Source organism: Eublepharis macularius, chromosome 6 (genome assembly GCF_028583425.1).
Source record: "Eublepharis macularius isolate TG4126 chromosome 6, MPM_Emac_v1.0, whole genome shotgun sequence".
NCBI classification, from domain to species: Eukaryota; Metazoa; Chordata; class Lepidosauria; order Squamata; family Eublepharidae; genus Eublepharis; species Eublepharis macularius.
This window is the reverse complement of record NC_072795.1, coordinates 128,956,044-128,974,318: the sequence shown is the minus strand read 5'-3', so window position 1 is coordinate 128,974,318 and position 18,275 is coordinate 128,956,044. Positions and strand designations below refer to the sequence as shown.

At 51.4% G+C, this 18,275-nt stretch overlaps 1 protein-coding gene across 1 annotated transcript in view; it reads right to left on the bottom strand.

The window, feature by feature from the left end:
- Positions 1-18,275, bottom strand: part of WDFY4 (WDFY family member 4) — a 229,231-nt gene that overhangs the window by 141,305 nt on the left and 69,651 nt on the right. The window contains exons 12-18 of the mRNA XM_054983968.1: positions 17,104-17,299; positions 14,800-14,876; positions 13,183-13,404; positions 4,415-4,599; positions 3,578-3,809; positions 1,644-1,795; positions 739-850 (exon numbers count right to left, since the gene is read on the bottom strand). Of these exons, the coding sequence (XP_054839943.1) occupies positions 739-850; positions 1,644-1,795; positions 3,578-3,809; positions 4,415-4,599; positions 13,183-13,404; positions 14,800-14,876; positions 17,104-17,299 (1,176 nt within the window). The remainder of the gene's footprint in view (positions 1-738; positions 851-1,643; positions 1,796-3,577; positions 3,810-4,414; positions 4,600-13,182; positions 13,405-14,799; positions 14,877-17,103; positions 17,300-18,275) is intronic.

Sequence of the window (18,275 nt, the reverse complement as noted above, 5' to 3'; positions counted from 1 at the left end):
AACTAGCCAGCAACCAATGCAAGCTGGCTTCCAGAATTAATTTGGGTGAGGGAGGGGGGACCTCAGCTGTCACTAATGTAACATTTTTGTGGCCAAAACCTACAGAAAAACACAAACTTCACCGCAAGTTCCAAGCAAAGACAAAACTGCACTGTCACCACTAGCAACTTTGGCAGAGTGGAAGCATCAATTCAATTGTTGCTTGCCTCTTCCATGTCCCTCTGGGATTCCTAAGGTTATCAAAACAGTAAAGAGTCCAATAACCAACTTTATTGTAGCATAAGCTTTCGAGAACCACAGCTCTCTTCGTCAGATGCATCGATGGTTCTCAAAAGCTTATGCTACAAGAAAGTTGGTTAGTCTTAAAGGTGCTACTGGACTCTTTACTATTTTGCAACTGCAGACTAACACTGCTAAGTCCTCTGGATCTAAGGTTATCAGAGACCTTTCTAGTTTACTGTGGTGCTTCTTTTCTATTGCGGTTCCTTGGTAACTGTTTACGAGACCCAACCATGTGTGTGGGAGCCAATCTTGTGGGTCTATTCTTGACCTTGGACCATCCTCCAGCAGATATATCTGTGTGGTTTATATTCTCTCCAGTGACGTGGGAGTAGTTCACAGTAAAATGGCTCCACTATCGCCAGTGTTTAAAGGGCCTCTTCTCAGGACGTTCAGGGGGTCTCTGCAGGATATATCAGTCTGCACGTTTCCGTGTTAGGCGCTATATTTTGTACTTACCATATTGGCCCACAGCAACTGATCCGATAGTCCTTAAGGGGCCTGGAAGTTTTCCAGCAGTATTTTGAGCCATGTAAACTGGTGTTGTACCATCACGAGAGGAGAGCTCCAGCTAAAAGACAGAGACAATTCCGGGATGTGAGAGGAGGGTAAAAGGAAAGCTGTAGTGACCATAAGGAAATAGAGAGCTTTGCAAAGACTCTATTTGCAGCACATGATACAGATTTACCCAGTTGTCATCCACATTGGTTTGACATGGAAACAGTTTGCATATCTGCAGTGCTGTCTTCGCAGAGGTCCGTTCATGGTGTCACATACCCCTGAAGTCACTGACATGCAGGGCTTTTTTTCTGGGAAAAGAGGTGGTGGAACTCAGTGGGTTGCCCTCGGAGAAAATGGTCACATGGCTGGCAGCCCCGCCCCCTGATCTCCAGATGGAGGGGAGTTTAGTTTGCCCTCCGCGCTACAGCGCGGAGGGCAATCTAAACTCTCCTCTGTCTGGAGATCAGGGGGTGGGGCCGCCAGCCATGTGACCATTTTCAAGAGACTCCGGAACTCTGTTCCACCATGTTCCAGTTGAAAAAAAGCCCTGCTGTCATGTATAGTCTCTTTAGTAGAACTGTATTCCCCGGGATGCCTAGCTGCCTGATATGCACCACACTGTGGAATCAGTTTACAGTACAATCTGTCACAAAGGCTACTTCTGTGACAAGTCAGCCACAGCCTCTGGGAATGTGCTTAAGATCATCTGTAGTTCCTCTGTCCAGCAAAACAACCCAAAGCCTTACCTCTGACAAAGGAAGCTTATGTCCTAGAAAATCTTGTTGGCCTATAAGGCGCTACTGGACTCGAACCTTGACCATCTATTGCAGATCAACACAACTACCCACCCAAAACTACTTTACCTCTTTGGCTATCAGGCGTCCATCCACCTCTCCATAGCATTCCCTTATGCCTTTGATTGTGGTATAGCTTGAGCTCATCACGTTGATTCCAAATGAAATCTTTTCCTGTGCTACTAAGGGTCCGGCCCGTAAATTGCTACAGGAGCTTCCTCCTAAAGGAAAAGATGGGTGGATGAGATTGGGAAAGTATAGTGTGTTGGATAAGGAAAGGGAAGACGGTACTGGATAGGATGAGCTAAAGAACCCTCACCCCTCCGATGCCAATGAGATCAACAAGATCTTCCATGGGGTTTGTATGATCAAACCTCTCCTAGGCAATGGAGACTGAGAAAGCAGGTGCCTAAGAGGGTTATCTTCAACGGACTATCAGAAACTATCAGAGACTATCAGAACATAAGAGAAGCCATGCTGGATCAGGTCAATGGTCCATCCACTCCAACACTCTGGGCCAAGCTGCAAGTAATGAATGACACTAGTTGGACACTTGTCAGCTTCCCTCAAGTTTTGATGGGAAATGTAGGCATCCTGGTCTTGTAGCTTGGCTTTCCAACTGCTGTCCAATGGACTTTTCAACTGTCACTTGTCCAACATTCTGCCAAGCTGCCTACATTTCCCATCAAAACTTGAGGGAAGCTGACAAGTGTCCAACCTGTGTCATTCGTCACTTGTACTTTGGCTCTCTGTGTCACACAGTGGCCAAAAACCAGGTGTCCTCAGGAGGTCTGCCAGCGGGGAAGGGACATTAGAAGCTCTCCCACTGATTGCTCCCCCCCCAAGCACCAAGAATACTCCCAGGAATACTTCCAAGAATACTCTGCCCTATGCAGAGAGTTTCATCTGTACCTTGTGGCTAATAGCCACTGATGGACCTCTGCTCTATATGTTTATCCAATACCCTCTTGAAGCTGTCTATGCTTGAAGCTGCCACCACCTCCTGAGGCAGTGAATTCCACGTGTTAAGCACCCTTTGGGTGAAGAAGTACTTCCTTTTATCCTTCCTTTTAGCTTGATCTAACATCTCAGTTACTATTCAAGGATTCACAACAATTTCTACACCCTGGAAGATTCCATGGCTGAGCAAATCTGCACAAGTTGAGGCTAGAGATGGGCACGATCCAAAAAAAAATAACGATCCAGCTGATCATGGATCGGCGCCAGCGCCAATCTCTAATTAACGATCCACACCGATCATCTCCCATTTCCAATCCGTGGATTGTGGATCATGGAGGCAAAAGCAGAGGGGCACCCCGCTGTTCCCAGCAATACAGGAATGGTGGGTGATGCCAGTGGTATCTGTGTTTGTGTTTGGCTGTCTGTGTTTGGCCGTCAGAGCTGCCTATCAGGGTTTGCAGGGATGAGATTGGAGTGCCCATGGCTACAGAACACCCCCTTCCCTCTCCCTCCCTTGGGTGTCTTCTCCCAGCTGGTGACTGCTCTGCTGCTCCGTGGTTGGAAGGAAGCCCTGCTGATCAAGGCAAGCTGGGCTTCCATTCATGTTTCCAGGGCGACAGAAGGAGGGCAAACACAGCTCAGGCATTCCCCTGGCTCCATTGCCAGGGGAATAGATTGCTGGCGCCTGAGTGTCTGGCTTCCCGATCCCAGCCCGATCACCCCGATCAAGCCCTGATCCAGCCCCCTCCTGACCACTGCATCATTGGCCGTGGACGAGTATGGTCCGCCGGGTCCCAATCACGCGAATGCCATTATTGTGGTTTTTTTTCGATCGTAATGTGGATCGTGCCCCTCTCTAGTTGAGGCCTTTTCTGCAATTTTCTATGGGAAGGGAAGGAACCTCAAACTATGAAGGATGTTTCACTCTCAGAACGAATAAGTGAGCATGTCAAGTGAGTGCTCCTCCCAAGGGAGTTCTCTCCCACCCAGCAATAGTCTTTGGAAAGGTGTTAAATCTCAAAAGCCACAGACAGGCCTTTTACCTCCAAGCTCCACAGCCTGAAAGTTGCTACAGTATCTTGGACCCAATTTGAAAATATGCTGCAAGGTCTCTACAGAAACGACTTCTTCAAACAAGTACATAGGGCCTTGGCGCCAAGTCAGGGAAGACTTCTGTTTCCAAGCCCGTGGGGTAGCCACGTAGCCATAAACATCAATAAAAGAAGAAGGATCCATAGAAGTAAAGCTCCCTGGAAACGGCTGGATATATTGCATCTGTAAGAGAGAAAAGGGAAACACTGGCTGGCTTTGCCTCCTTTGAGGAATTATGGTTGCAACCCTAAGAACATTTTCCTGGGAATAAGCCACATTGAATAATAATAACAACAACCATCAATAACAACAACATTTGATTGAATACAACATCCCATTGAATCCAATGGGTCTTACTTCTCAGTAGACTGGCCTATGAAGCATTGCCGACTGTAGGTTGGGACCTTCCTGGAGATTTGGTGGTGAAGCTTCAGGAGGGTGGGATTTGGGAAGTGGCAGGATTTCAGGGAGGCATAATGCCATAGAGTTCACCTTCCAAACCATCCATTTTCTCCAGGGGAACTGCTCTGTTGTCTGGAGATCAGTTGTAATTCCAGGAGATCTCTAGCACTCAACTGGAGGTTGGCAACCTCAGAGATTTCATGAGAGGAGTTGGCAAAGGGAAGCCGAGTGAGCAAGGGGCCCTGAAGGATCAATACATCAATACAGGAGGAAAGATCTAAAACACACAGTTATACGGAGCAAGTTCTTTGAGCTTAACCAGGAAGACCGGAAGCAAGTTCCCGTCAATGGAACACCAACTGCAGAGCTGAACGCCAGGCCGTTACCTTAGCAGAGCCGAGTAGCTGCCCGTCTATGTAGGCCGAAATGTTGCAAATCTTCTTTGTTTCCACTGCTGCGGTCAACACAAGGTGATGCCACTGCCTAGTAAGTACCAGCCCGGCACAACTGAACTGTACTTGGGAGAAGATAGAGGAGTGACCGAAGCTTTCGCACTCAGGTTCCATGAAGTCTGCTGCAAAGGAAAGAAACAAATCACACACCACACATCCAAGAGGGAAGCATCGTACATGGGGTACAATTGTGGGAAGGAAATACAGGGCTGGGAAGAAGCTTCAGGAAAACGTCGCCTGCTCTAGCAGGCAAGTGGAAAGACCGCAGGGAAGCACTAAGCTCCCCCTGGCTATCAGAGGATACTGCAGTGACAGCAAATCCAGTTCCCCTGGACTAGCAACTCATAAGCCACAGGACAGAGTTCTTGGTCCGAATCTACAAAACTGCCCAGGACATAATAATAATACTAATAATAACATTCGATTTATATACCACCCTTCAAGGCAACTTAATGCCCACTCAGAGCGGTTTACAAAGTATGTCATTATTGTATTGTCGAAGGCAATCACGGCCGGAGAACGATGGTTGTCGTGGGTTTTCCGGGCTGTATTGCAGTGGTCTTGGCATTGTAGTTCCTGACGTTTCGCCAGCAGCTGTGGCTGGCATCTTCAGAGGTGTAGCACCAAAAGACAGAGATCTCTCAGTGTCACAGTGTGCAAAAGATGTTGGCAGGTCATTTATACTCTTACAGGATGACTCAGCTCAACCCCACCCCTCTTGAGTAGATATAAATGACCTGCCAACATCTATTCCACACTGTGACACTGAGAGATCTTTGTCTTTTGGTGCTACACCTCTGAAGATGCCAGCCACAGCTGCTGGCGAAACGTCAGGAACTACAATGCCAAGACCATGGCTATACAGCCTGGAAAACCCACAACAACCATACGTCATTATTATCCTCACGACAATCACCCTGTAAGGTAGGTGGGGCTGAGAGAGCTCCAGAGAGTCGTGACTAGCCCAAGGTCACCCAGCTGGCTTCAAGTGGAGGAGTGGGGAATCAAACCTGGCTCTCCAGATTAGGGTTGCCAATCCTCTCTAGGAATCACTAGAAACTCTATGGTAAGGAGTGATATCGCTTCTGGGTTTGTCAGGGCTTGCCGCCGCTGCCGCTGGGCGTGGCATTGGGCGGTCTGCTCCTGACGTCACAGGGGGGCCAGGGAATCTGCAGGACCCTGCTCTGTGGAAGGAGGGGCGGTATACCTCACCCAGACTCCCTCTCAGTCCACTCGCTGGCCTGCTCAACCTGGCCTGCTTACCCTCTGCGTCCTCCTTCATCTCCTCCTTCCAGGACTCTCCTCCAAGCCTCCACCCTTGCATCTTACTGCTCTCACTCCACATCATCACTCCTCACTCACACCCACCACCACAGGGCTCTTCCCAGCCAGCTTTTATAGGGCTTCCTTCTATTGCCCCACCCCTCTTCCAGCCTGGCCTTTGGCTGCACCAAGCAGTTGCAGCTGGGGTAGCTGATCTGGCCCCACTGACCAGCACCAGCTGTGCCTTGTTCTCTGGCTGCCCAGCCTCCCTGCCTTGGCTGATTGCTGAAGGCATGTCCAGCTGCAGTCCCCTGGCTAGCAGCCCGGCCTCCCTGGCTGAGCTGATGGCTGAAGGTGGGTCCAGCTGCAGCTCCTTGGCTGGTTGCCCAGGGCTTCCTGCAGAGTGCCTCCAATAGCCCCACCTGGAGTGGCTTGGCTTTTGGCAACTCCTGGGCCAGGCTACTATTCTCTAGCTGGGGCGTGGTTTTGGGTTGTTGGGGCTGCTGCTGCTTCTCCTCCTCAGGTAAGGTCTTTGGGTGGGTGACTGCTGGGCTTCCAATCCCTCTGCCCTTGCCCCCTTCCGCCTTGCCTAGCCCCCTTTCCCTCCCTAGGGGAGTGGGACTCGCTGGCCTCTCTCTGTCTCCCCCTGCCTCCTGAGGCCCTGGGCTTTTGCCCCTTGCCCCAGGCACCGGCAGGTTCTGGCTCCATTTGCCTGTGGGAGGGGTTGACCTGCTGTCCCCCAGCTGCCCCCTCTGCCTGCCAGTCAGACTGGTTGACCTGCTGTCAGTTGGCTGACCAGTTGACCTGCTGTCAGCTGGCTGACCAGTTGACCTGCTGTCTGCTGGCTGCCCCCTCTGTTTGCCCGTCAGCCCGGCTGACCTGCTGTTCCCTCCTACCAAGTCTGGGGGCTGGGACCAAAACCCCGGACACACACCCCCACTTAGCTTTGAGTTGTGGGGGACAGGGTCAGACTCAAACATGCGGGACATGAAGTCCGCATCCACATGCTGCGCCCCCTTGCGGTACTTGATGGTGAACCGGAAGGGGAGGAGGGAGAGGTACCACCGCAGCACATGGGGGTTGTGCGCCTTCATGCGGTGGAGCCACTGCAGGGGCGCATGGTCCGTTAGTAGGACAAAGGGATTATTGGCCAGGTAGTATTGCAGGGCCCCCACTGCCCACTTGACCGCTAGGGCCTCCCGCTCCACTGTTGCATAGCGCCTCTCTGCGGGCTGCAGCTTCCGACTCAGGAAGAGGATGGGGACGTCGGTCCCGTCACGTTCCTGAGTCAGGACTGCCCCAAGGCCGGTGTCAGAAGCGTCTGTGGCCAGCGTAAAGGGTCGGTCAAAGTCCGGGTTCCACAGGGCTGTGGTATTAGAGAGGGCTGACCGCAGGTCCTTGAAAGCTGCTTCTAGTGCTGGGGTCCACCAGACTTGGTTGGGCAGCCCCTTCTTTAAGCAGTCTGTCAGGGGGGCGGCTCGGGAGGCAAAGTGGGGGATGAACCGCCCGTAATACCCCAGTAGTCCCAGGAAACGTTGGACCTGCTTCTTGGTCCGGGGCTGGGGGGCATCAGCTATCGAGGCCACCTTGTCTGGTGGTGGGCGAACTCGGCCTCCCCCAACCACAAAGCCCAGGTACTGGAGTTCCTGGAACCCCAGGTGGCTCTTCTTTGGGTTAGCCCGTAGTCCGGCTCGCTGGAGGGCCCTCATGACAGCTTCCAAGTGTTGGAGGTGGGTGGGCCAGTCCGGGCTGAAGATGATGATGTCATCTATGTATGCCATTGCATACGCCCGGCACTCTCCCAGCACTTGGTCCACCAGCCGCTGAAACGTGGCAGCTGCCCCGTGTAGACCAAACGGCATCTTCTTGAACTGGAAGAGGCCTCGTGGGGTGGCAAAGGCCGTCTTCTCCCGGTCTGCTGGCCGCACGGGCACTTGCCAGTAGCCCTTCGTCAAGTCCAGGGCCGACAGGTAGCGGGCGGACCCTAGGTGGTCTACCAACACATCTGCTCGGGGCATGGGGTATGCATCGAACTGGGCCACCTTATTCAGTTCGCGATAGTCGATGCAGAATCGGGTGGTCCCATCCGGCTTGGGCACCAAGACTATCGGGCTCCTCCAAGCGCTTCGCGAGGGCTCGATTACCCCAAGCCTGAGCATCTCTTCGGTCTCCTTCTCCACTGCCTCCCACCGCTTCCTGGGGATGGGGCGCCAGGTAGCCCGGGCTGTCTGCCCCGGGTCCGTTGGAATGGCATGTTGGATCAGGCTCGTGCTGCCCGGCCTGCGGGAGAAGACACCGGGAATCCGAGCCCAGAGGTCTTGTAGCTGGGCTCTCTGAGCTGGGTCGAGCTGAGGGTCCACCTTGGGCTCCTCGAACTCCGGGGCATCAGTGGTCCAAGGCAGCACACTGTCAGGGAGCTCTAGCGGGTCCTCAGCCACACCACACTCCTCTTTTGGGCGCTCGTGCCACTGCTTTAGGAGGTTCACATGCAGGGTCTTCCGCCGACGCCGGCCGACCCCACACTGGACTTCGTAAGTGGTGGGGCCCAGCACCCTTCGAATCTGGTAGGGACCCCTCCATGGGTCCCCTTCCTCTCTTGGGAACACCGAGTGGTGCACAAGGACCTTCTCTCCGGCCTGGAAAGTCCTCATCCGCGCACCCCGGTCATAGGCGGCCTTTTGCTTTGACTGGGTGCGAGTCAGTCTGCGATTTGCCTCCGCTTGGGACTGTTGCACCCGGTCACGGAGCCGGCTCACGTACTCCTGTATGGGGGGCGCGGGGCTGCTGGCCAGGGCCCCCAGCGTTCCGTCAGCCGGGAGAGCATCCCCCTTGGCTTGCGCCCATATAGCAGCTCGAATGGGCTGAAGCCGGTGGAGGCCTGCGTGGTCTCCCGGAGGGCGAACATGAGCGGGTCGATGTACAAGTCCCACTGGTGAGGCTTGTCCCGTGTCATCTTCTTCAGCGCCTCCTTGACGGTCTGGTTCAGCCGCTCTGCCAACCCATCTGTTTGAGGGTGGTAAGCCGAGGTGAACACCTGCCGGATCCCCAAATTCCGGCAGAGCTGGCGCATGGCTGTGGCACGGAACGGGCCCCCCCGATCCGTCAAAATTTCGTCTGGCAGCCCCACCATCGCGAAAAACTTGGACAGGGCCCGTACCATCCCCGGGGTCTGCATGGTCTTCAGCGGGATGACCTCGGGGAACCGCGTGGCATAGTCCACAATCACCAGGGCAAAGCGATGGCCCCGGGGTGTGCGTGGCAGCGGTCCGATGAAGTCCATTGCGATGCGTTGGAAGGGCGTCTCCATGATGGGCAGCGGGGAGAGGGGGGCCTTCGGCGGGCGGCGGGCTGCCACCCGCTGGCAGGTGGGACATGAGCGGCAGTGGGCCTTCACGTCTGCATTCAAGGAGGGCCAGAAGAATTGCTCAAGAACCTTCCTCAGGGTCTTGTGGTGCCCCAGGTGCCCGGCCCAAGCGTGCTCATGGGCCGTGCGGAGGACTTCCGCCCGATAGGCTGCTAGCACAAGTAGTTGGCGGACCTCCCCCTGGCCATTTGGGGCACGAGCTATGCGAACCCAAACCCCTCCTTGCTTCTCGATGCGAGGGAGTCGTTGGGACCTCCGTTTATCCCGCACTTGCTCCTCCTCATGAGCAGCTGTCTCTCGCAAGCGCTGCAAGGACTCATCTGCCCCTTGGGCATCACGGAATGGGCGGTCTGCCAGGGTTCCAGCTGGGCCTCTAGTCCATGGTTCTGCCCCTGGTCTGGTGGAGGGACCCTCTCCTGGGTCATTGGCTTCCTCCACTTGCAGAGCAGTGGCAACTTGTGGGTCTGTCAATTCCCCTGCCGCCTTCGGCCGAGACCCGGCGATCCCTGGGGTGTCTCTTCCCAATTTCTTCGCTGCCTGCTGGAGGAGCCTGAAGAACCCTGGGGCATCTCTTCCGAGCAGTATTGGTACGGGTAGGTGAGCTAACTGGGCAACTTCCATTTGGTGGCGGACCCCTAGGTACTCTATCGTGATTAGGGCCGTAGGGTACGGCTGGGTGCGGCCCATCACATCCGTCACCGGGATCCAGCGGTACACTGGGGTGGCAGCTGGGAGGAGCTGGGGCCGAATTGCTGAGACTGCACTCCCAGAGTCCAACAGGGCTTGTAGGATCAGCCGGCCTATCTTCACGGTGGCGCATAGACTCTGCACCTGCTTGCCAGGCGGTGGGTTATTTTCCCAAACGAGGGCGCAAACCCTTGGAAAGGCCTCAGTGAGCGCGCCGGCTTGCATCTGCAGCTCCGCTGTCTGTGCTAGTTCCACTGGAGTGGCTGGGTAGGCTGCCTACAGCTTTCCCCACATCCTATCCTGGCGTTCCTCCAGCCACGGTCCGAGCTCCGCTGGGGCGGCGGCCTTGGGAGGCCGCCCCTTGACTGGCGCCTGCGTCGGAACGTCTCTCCCCGTACGGGCCACCAACTTGTCAGGGCTTGCCGCCGCTGCCGCTGGGCGTGGCATTGGGCGGTCTGCTCCTGACGTCACAGGGGGGCCAGGGAATCTGCAGGACCCTGCTCTGTGGAAGGAGGGGCGGTATACCTCACCCAGACTCCCTCTCAGTCCACTCGCTGGCCTGCTCAACCTGGCCTGCTTACCCTCTGCGTCCTCCTTCATCTCCTCCTTCCAGGACTCTCCTCCAAGCCTCCACCCTTGCATCTTACTGCTCTCACTCCACATCATCACTCCTCACTCACACCCACCACCACAGGGCTCTTCCCAGCCAGCTTTTATAGGGCTTCCTTCTATTGCCCCACCCCTCTTCCAGCCTGGCCTTTGGCTGCACCAAGCAGTTGCAGCTGGGGTAGCTGATCTGGCCCCACTGACCAGCACCAGCTGTGCCTTGTTCTCTGGCTGCCCAGCCTCCCTGCCTTGGCTGATTGCTGAAGGCATGTCCAGCTGCAGTCCCCTGGCTAGCAGCCCGGCCTCCCTGGCTGAGCTGATGGCTGAAGGTGGGTCCAGCTGCAGCTCCTTGGCTGGTTGCCCAGGGCTTCCTGCAGAGTGCCTCCAATAGCCCCACCTGGAGTGGCTTGGCTTTTGGCAACTCCTGGGCCAGGCTACTATTCTCTAGCTGGGGCGTGGTTTTGGGTTGTTGGGGCTGCTGCTGCTTCTCCTCCTCAGGTAAGGTCTTTGGGTGGGTGACTGCTGGGCTTCCAATCCCTCTGCCCTTGCCCCCTTCCGCCTTGCCTAGCCCCCTTTCCCTCCCTAGGGGAGTGGGACTCGCTGGCCTCTCTCTGTCTCCCCCTGCCTCCTGAGGCCCTGGGCTTTTGCCCCTTGCCCCAGGCACCGGCAGGTTCTGGCTCCATTTGCCTGTGGGAGGGGTTGACCTGCTGTCCCCCAGCTGCCCCCTCTGCCTGCCAGTCAGACTGGTTGACCTGCTGTCAGTTGGCTGACCAGTTGACCTGCTGTCAGCTGGCTGACCAGTTGACCTGCTGTCTGCTGGCTGCCCCCTCTGTTTGCCCGTCAGCCCGGCTGACCTGCTGTTCCCTCCTACCAAGTCTGGGGGCTGGGACCCAGACCCCGGACAGGTTTTCCCTGTAATGATGTCACACCATTGCCGATGGCCACCCCTCCATATCCCTGTCCCTTGCCCCACCCCCCACAAGTCTCCTGCAGGTTTTCAGGCTGGACTTGGCAACCTTATTGTGACATAATTGCAATCACATTCCAGGCAGCACTTAAATTCATTACCTAGAGAGGGAGAGAAAAAAAAATCACATTTTCCCAGTAGCAAACATTGCCATTTCAGTGCTGGGAAATGTGATGTGATAGTTCTGTAAAAGAAGAACTTATCAGGAAAAAAAGATGCCTAGGCCCTAGGATGGTCACTTCTGGACCTCTGGGGAGGAAAGTTCTTGGAGATTTGGAGGGTGGAGCCTGGGGAGGGAGGGGTTTGGGGAAGGGAGGGAAGTCAACAAAGTATAATGCCATATAGTCCATTATCCAAAGTAGCTATTTTTTCCTAGGGTACCTGATCTCTGTAGTCTGGGTGTTTTAAAAAAAATTATTTCATATGTAAAACATTCATCTCCATATATTTTATATAAAATGACCAACATGATATTCATTTCAAATACAAAAAAACCACAAAGGACAACACGGTTCTACACATCACAGAAAGTACCTTCATTTAGCTCTCACCTGGTTACCTATTCAGGATTTCAGTTGCTATGCTTTATGGTTGTTTTTACACTGCTTGCCGGCCACAGAACATCACGCTGAGCTCCTGGAACGACAGTGTCTTCCTGGAGCAATTTCACGTGAGAACGGTAGCGAAATTGCGCCAGGAAGACGCTGTCGTTCCGGGAGGTCAGCGCAATGTTCCGTGGCCGGTAAGCAGTGTGAAAACGGCCTATATTCTATGAAATAACTGACTTGACATTAATTACTCTAGTACATTTCTGTCTGCACTGTACACCAACGAGCACCTTCTTGGTTTTTAAAAGAAGAGTCAAGGTAGTTTGGGTCCAGCTGTTAAAGCTGTTTTCCCATACAATGAGAAAGGCACCACTTGAGGAAAAACTAGAGAAAATGAAAACCCTAGAAATAAAAGTTGCCGTTAATAGTTTACAGCTTATGTAGAGTGTCGGTGATTTTACCTACACCCATATTTTCAGTCCATTTCCAGTACAATCCTAATCAGAAGGCTGTCACTCTCCTCTGGATTGCAAAGTTCTACTCTCCTAGAAACTGATCTCTGTAGTCTGGAAATCAGTTGTGATGCTGAGAGATCTCCAGCTACCGCTTGGAGGTAAACAACCCTACTATGCCCCTGCACTAAATGGGCAATGGCAGTCCATTTTACTGTGCAAACCTCACACCCCCTCCCCCATTAATCTGTCTGGTGAGATCCTCCAAAGCAGCAGAAGCAAAATCAAAATTCAGACATATCTTCAGCCTTGTGGAGAAATGCAAGCTAAGAGCCAAGCTAGAAGAGACGAATTACACGAGGACGCTCACATGAAGGGAGTCACAATGTTAGCCGGGAAGCTGAGTTTTAAAAGAGATCGGAAGGCTCTATCAATTTCCCTTCTCTGCAGAGCCCGCAAAGATCCCTCCTCAGAGGGTTTGCTAATTTCCTCTTCGTCTCCTAGAAGGGAAGGTGAAATTGACAGAGCCTTCGGGCGGCAAAGAGGAAATTAGCAAACCCTCTGTGGAGCGATTTTTGCTGGCTCTGCAGAAAGGGGAAATTGACAGTCTTCCAATCCCTTTTAAAACTTAGCTTCCCAGCTAACATTACAACTCCATGTACACTTCCTCGTGTAATTCGTCTCTGGTAGTTTAGTTCTAAATCAAGTTTTCAAAATAATCCCAAGGACCAGCAGGCCTCAGGGATACCTCCAGTTAGCCCCCTCTGAGTTTCCTTTGGTCCCTGCCCCAATGAAGCCACAGCCAGAAGCCTTACCGAGGGGCCGCAGGGGCACTTCCTCTGTGGAGATGGTCAAGCAACTGCTCTTGGGAGAAAAGCTCACTGCAAAGCAGATAAATTCTTCTTCCGTCCGTGCCATGTGACGCACCAGAGTGAGAAAGCGCAGAGGATGGGGGGCATCGTCCGCAGAACCCATCTTGCTGACCAGAAACCAGGAGGAGAAGGTCAGGCCATCCAGCGGGGGGAACAACCGGGGGCCTAGAGCCAGGGAGCAAGAGGTGAGTCAGTCTCTACTTGGAGGAACCAGGGTGCGTGTGAACTTCTCTAGCAGCAAAGCATCCTTACAGGGAACTGAGACAGAGGGAAACAAAACATGGAAGGTACGGGATCTTCTGTCCGCAGTCTCCCATCATGACAGCAAGAGACTTCATAGCCCTTGGTCTCAATTAATTATGAAATAGTTTATAGATGGTGAGAATTCGGGGATGATATGAAGTAGAAGAAGGGATAGATGGATGGAGGAAAGGAACTGAGATGGTTTGGCTTTGTTTCATGATTTAAAAATTCCTTGAGTTTTGGGATCCTGAGGCTTGGCTATTTTTTGCCATTTTCAATTTTTAAAAAATTTCCAGGTTCCTAACCACAGACCTGTGAAGGTTTAGGCATTTTTTGCAATTTTCAATTTTTTTGAGTTTTAGGGTCCTGACTGCTGACCTGTGAGGAACCTGTCTGTTGCTTGCTGCTTCCCCTTCCTGGCAAACACAAATTTCAGCTGTGACAACTGGGACCATCATCTCAAAGAGATGACTACTTTATATAATCATACTTCCCCCTCCAAAAATTATGATTTTGGGAGAACGTATTATTAAAATTAATCATATCCCGCCCCCTCCAAATTAAACCACTCTGGGCACTTGGCTATTCTAAAGTTTTGGTCCAGCGATATCGATCTCCTGAAGAACTGGCAGTCTTTGGGCAAACTGGTAGCAGAACAATGCTGGCTGTGATGTTAATCAACTATACCACCATAGCCAATTACCAATTAACTGAGGGCCAAGCTACAAGTGACGAATGACACTTGAACGGCAAGTGACCAGACTCACGTGTATCCCTCCCTGTTCGCTTGTGCTCCACTTGCGCTCCACTTGATCACGTAGGGAGGAATACAGGTGAGTCTGGTCACTTGCCGTTCAAGTGTCATTCCTCACTTGTAGCTTGGCCCTGAAACCAGAGGCATCTCCCTTCTTCCCATCCTCTCTTAAATTTAGCCAGCCTGAGAAAGGCCAGATTTGGTTGAGAGACCATGGTAATAGATATAGGTTCGTAGTTTTGGAAATGCCGCATGGCAAGATGTTGGGCGTGGAAAGGACGGAACACCAAAAGACATATACATAATATCTCCAATAAATAAAAGGCTTGAGAAAAGTATTTTGATTTTCGTGCAAGAAACTAAGAAAAGACCATCGCACTTGGTATTTGGCCACCAAGCTTCCTTCCAACGATGCCTTCGTCCTTCAAAGGACCAAATGAAACAGATGTTAATGAATCCTATTATATAGAAAAAGGATGGGCACTTGCCTAGACTAATGCTGAAGACTTGGGGACAGTTTGCAGAGGGCTCATGAAGGTAAACTACAAGATAGAAGCACCTACCTTTTCCAATTCCTCCTGAGATACAGTGTTCAGTGTTGGGACCCAGAACCGTAGACAAAGTTGGGAGAAATAAACAGCTGCAACATGCGGAGAAACAGCAATATAAGGCATCAAATACAGAGATACACTGCTTAGAAGACATGGCTGGGAGAAAGCAATATGTCTCTCAGGGTGATAGAATTGGCACACCATCAGTTCAGCTACTGGGCATGGTCCATACTCGCTTTTGTCACCTATGCTCTGTAAAGGACCCTCCTCCCATAATTCCCCCTTCCTCCTGTTGTCCTTGTATCCCTAACCAACAAAACAAGAGGTGCCCCCAGAATCAAAGCTAAACAACTCGATGATTAAAACCACACTGGAGGAAAGCACAATAAATATACACTTATAGATTATATAAATATCTAATTTTGAAAGATTTTATTAAAGTGAAAAGTGACTGGTGCTTAATAAATATATTACAAATTACTGCTCTATAAAGATCTATACATATTTACAAAAATACACATTTAAATTGGTGTTGGCCAAATACAAAAGATTATCCTCTCGTATATAAATATCTAAAAGAGTCCTTTTTTAACAGAGGATGTCGCCGAAGAAAGCTACTCAGAAGAAGACCAAAATCCAACAGGTAAGTATTCCAATATTTCAATACATAAATAATATGTTCTCCTTTCTCTTTTTCAGGTGGAGCCAAGGAGATGGGTGAAGGATCCCCCCTGCCCAACAAGAGGCCAGCTAATGGATTGAGCTTGTTTCATGTACACAACACTTCTTCAGGGGCCAGAAATCGGTCCACCAGAGCCAACAGTTAATTCAAAGTCAATTTATAACAAAGTTTAGACGCTTTCTCTCGGCATACAACAAAGCACTTTATTTATATACTCTATAAGTGTATATTTATTGTGCTTTCCTCCTGTGTATTTGTATCCCTAGCAATGCATGTATCTGACAAAGTGGGCTGTTGCTTACAAAACATACACCACAAAAATGGGCTGGAATACATAGTAGTTTTCTGACCAAGAGGGCTCCTAACGCTGAGATTCTCCCAACTTACACAAGGGCATTCCCCTCCACTAAAGGAGGACTCAGTGGCGAGAAAAATTTTGGTGGCCTTCCCATTCTATGCTGCAGATAGGGAAGCCCACACCCACAGAAGTGCCCTGGGTCAGAGACCCTGGGCAACTTGTAGACAAACACTTTGTGCCTTAGTGGAATTTGAACAGTAGCATCGGAGTAGCACCAAGTCATCATTGTGGCTTGACAAGGAAAGATTGCAAGACCGTCTAACGAAATCACCACTTCAAAAGTATTTTATCGTATCAATTGCCATTCAATTACTTGTAGTTTCTATTTAAATACATATATTATTGTATACAGTCCTCTTCTCATAGACCCATAAAGTGCTGGTGCAATGCAAAGATGTAAACAGCATCCACAACCAATACTGTTTGGTACAACTCGACAATACGCAGTTTGTTGGTCATATGGCTGTGGATTCAAGATAGGTCCAGTAGCATGCAGATGAAAACAACCATCTGACAGGATGACCGGTTGGGGTCCTGTTTCCAGAGTCTTTTTCAAAGATGGAAGATAGTCCGGCGTGATTTTCAATATTTATAGACTTCCATTCAGTTCACCAATACCATAACGCCAGGTGCTGCTTCAAGAGAAGGCCTTCTTTGCATTGCACCAGCACTTTATGGGTCTATGAGAAGAGGACTGTATAGCAATTGATATGATAAAATACTTTTTATGATATGTATGGCAATTGACAGGGCTTTTTTTCTGGGAAAAGAGGTGGTGGAACTCAGTGGGTTGCCCTTGAAGAAAATGGTCACATGGCTGGTGGCCCCGCCCCCTGATCTCCAGACAGAGGGGAGTTTAGATTGCCCTCTGCGCCACTGGAGTCGCACGGAGGGCAATCTAAACTCCCCTCTGCCTGGAGATCAGGGGGCGGGGCCACCAGCCATGTGACCATTTTCTTCAAGGGCAACCCACTGAGTGGCACGGAGGGCAATCTAAACTCCCCTCTGCCTGGAGATCAGGGGGCGGGGCCACCAGCCATGTGACCATTTTCAAGAGGTTCCGGAACTCCGTTCCCCCGCGTTCCCCCTGAAAAAAAGCCCTGGCAATTGATATGATAAAATACTTTTGAAGTGGTGATTTCGTTAGACCGTCTTGTAATCTTTCCTTATTAATTCTACTCAAGACCCTCCTTGTTTGTTATCATTGTGACTTGAGCAGGTGGTCTATAGGGATGGAGACCAAAAGGTTGATGTGCAAAACAGACAGTGAAGGTACCCGTATCCTTCCAGGGACATGTCAAACTCCACAAAGGAAGGTGCCAGGCATGTGCTGTGCGGTTGGAAGCTGCGTGGCGCAGTCATGGCAATCAGACTCGTGGCTGCCTCAAGAGCCACCACTGAACTCTCAGATGTCCACGATGTGACTGAGCCCAAGGGAGCCAGGTGACAATTTGCAGGATCACTCGGTGAACCTAGAACAGAAAATGCAACAAGTTATCTACGCTACTCAGGAATTAAAGTGCTGCCTTCAAGGGAGAATGTTGAGGGGCACAACTGGAGGCAGCCACAGCAGTGAGAGATGGAATGGAGCGGATACGCAGCATCATTTCAGCGGCAGGTCACATGGCCACATTGGCAAGGATGGTGCTCTGTGCGCGTAAAGTCATAGGGGGCAGGATGTCAAACTCAAACATAGCTGCCGTCCAATTATAAAAGCCATATAATCTGAACTTTACATCTATTAATAGACGTAGAGAACTCTATGTCTATTGGAGCCAGTTTGGTATAGTGGTTAAGAACGGCAGGACTCTAATCTGGAGAGCCAGGTTTGATTCCCCACTCCTCCGCTTGAAGCCAGCTGGGTGACCCTGGGTTAGTCACAGCTCTCTCAGAGCTCTCTCAGCACCTCCCAGGGTGATTGTTGTGGGGATAATGATAACATACTTTGTAAACCACTCTGAGTGGGTGTTAAGTTGTCCTGAAGGACAGTGTATATTTCGTATGTTGTTGTTGTTATTTTTATTATTATTTGGCAGGATCTTCAGGAACAGACCCCAAGACCTTCTAGTCCAGCATTCTGGTTCGAACCCTGGCCAGTTAGCTGGCTCCAGGAAGCCCATAAGCAGAGCACGACAGCAAGAGTCCATCCGTACCAAAGTCCACCCCCACCCTGCATATGTCACACATGAAACATATGGGCTGTTTCCACACCTCCTAAAAATAGCACCCCACTCACTGAACACTGGTGGCTTCTTTGCGGGATTTCTGACATCTCCGTTTCCAAAGCAGATGCAGGCAGTTTTGCTTCCGTTTTCGCAGCACCATGAGAACTGCCTGCATCTGCTTTGGAAATGGTGACGTCAGAAATCCTGCAAAAAAGCCGCCAGCATTTGGTGAGCGGGGCGCTATTTTTAGGAGGTGTGGAAACGGCCATGGGGCTGCCTTATA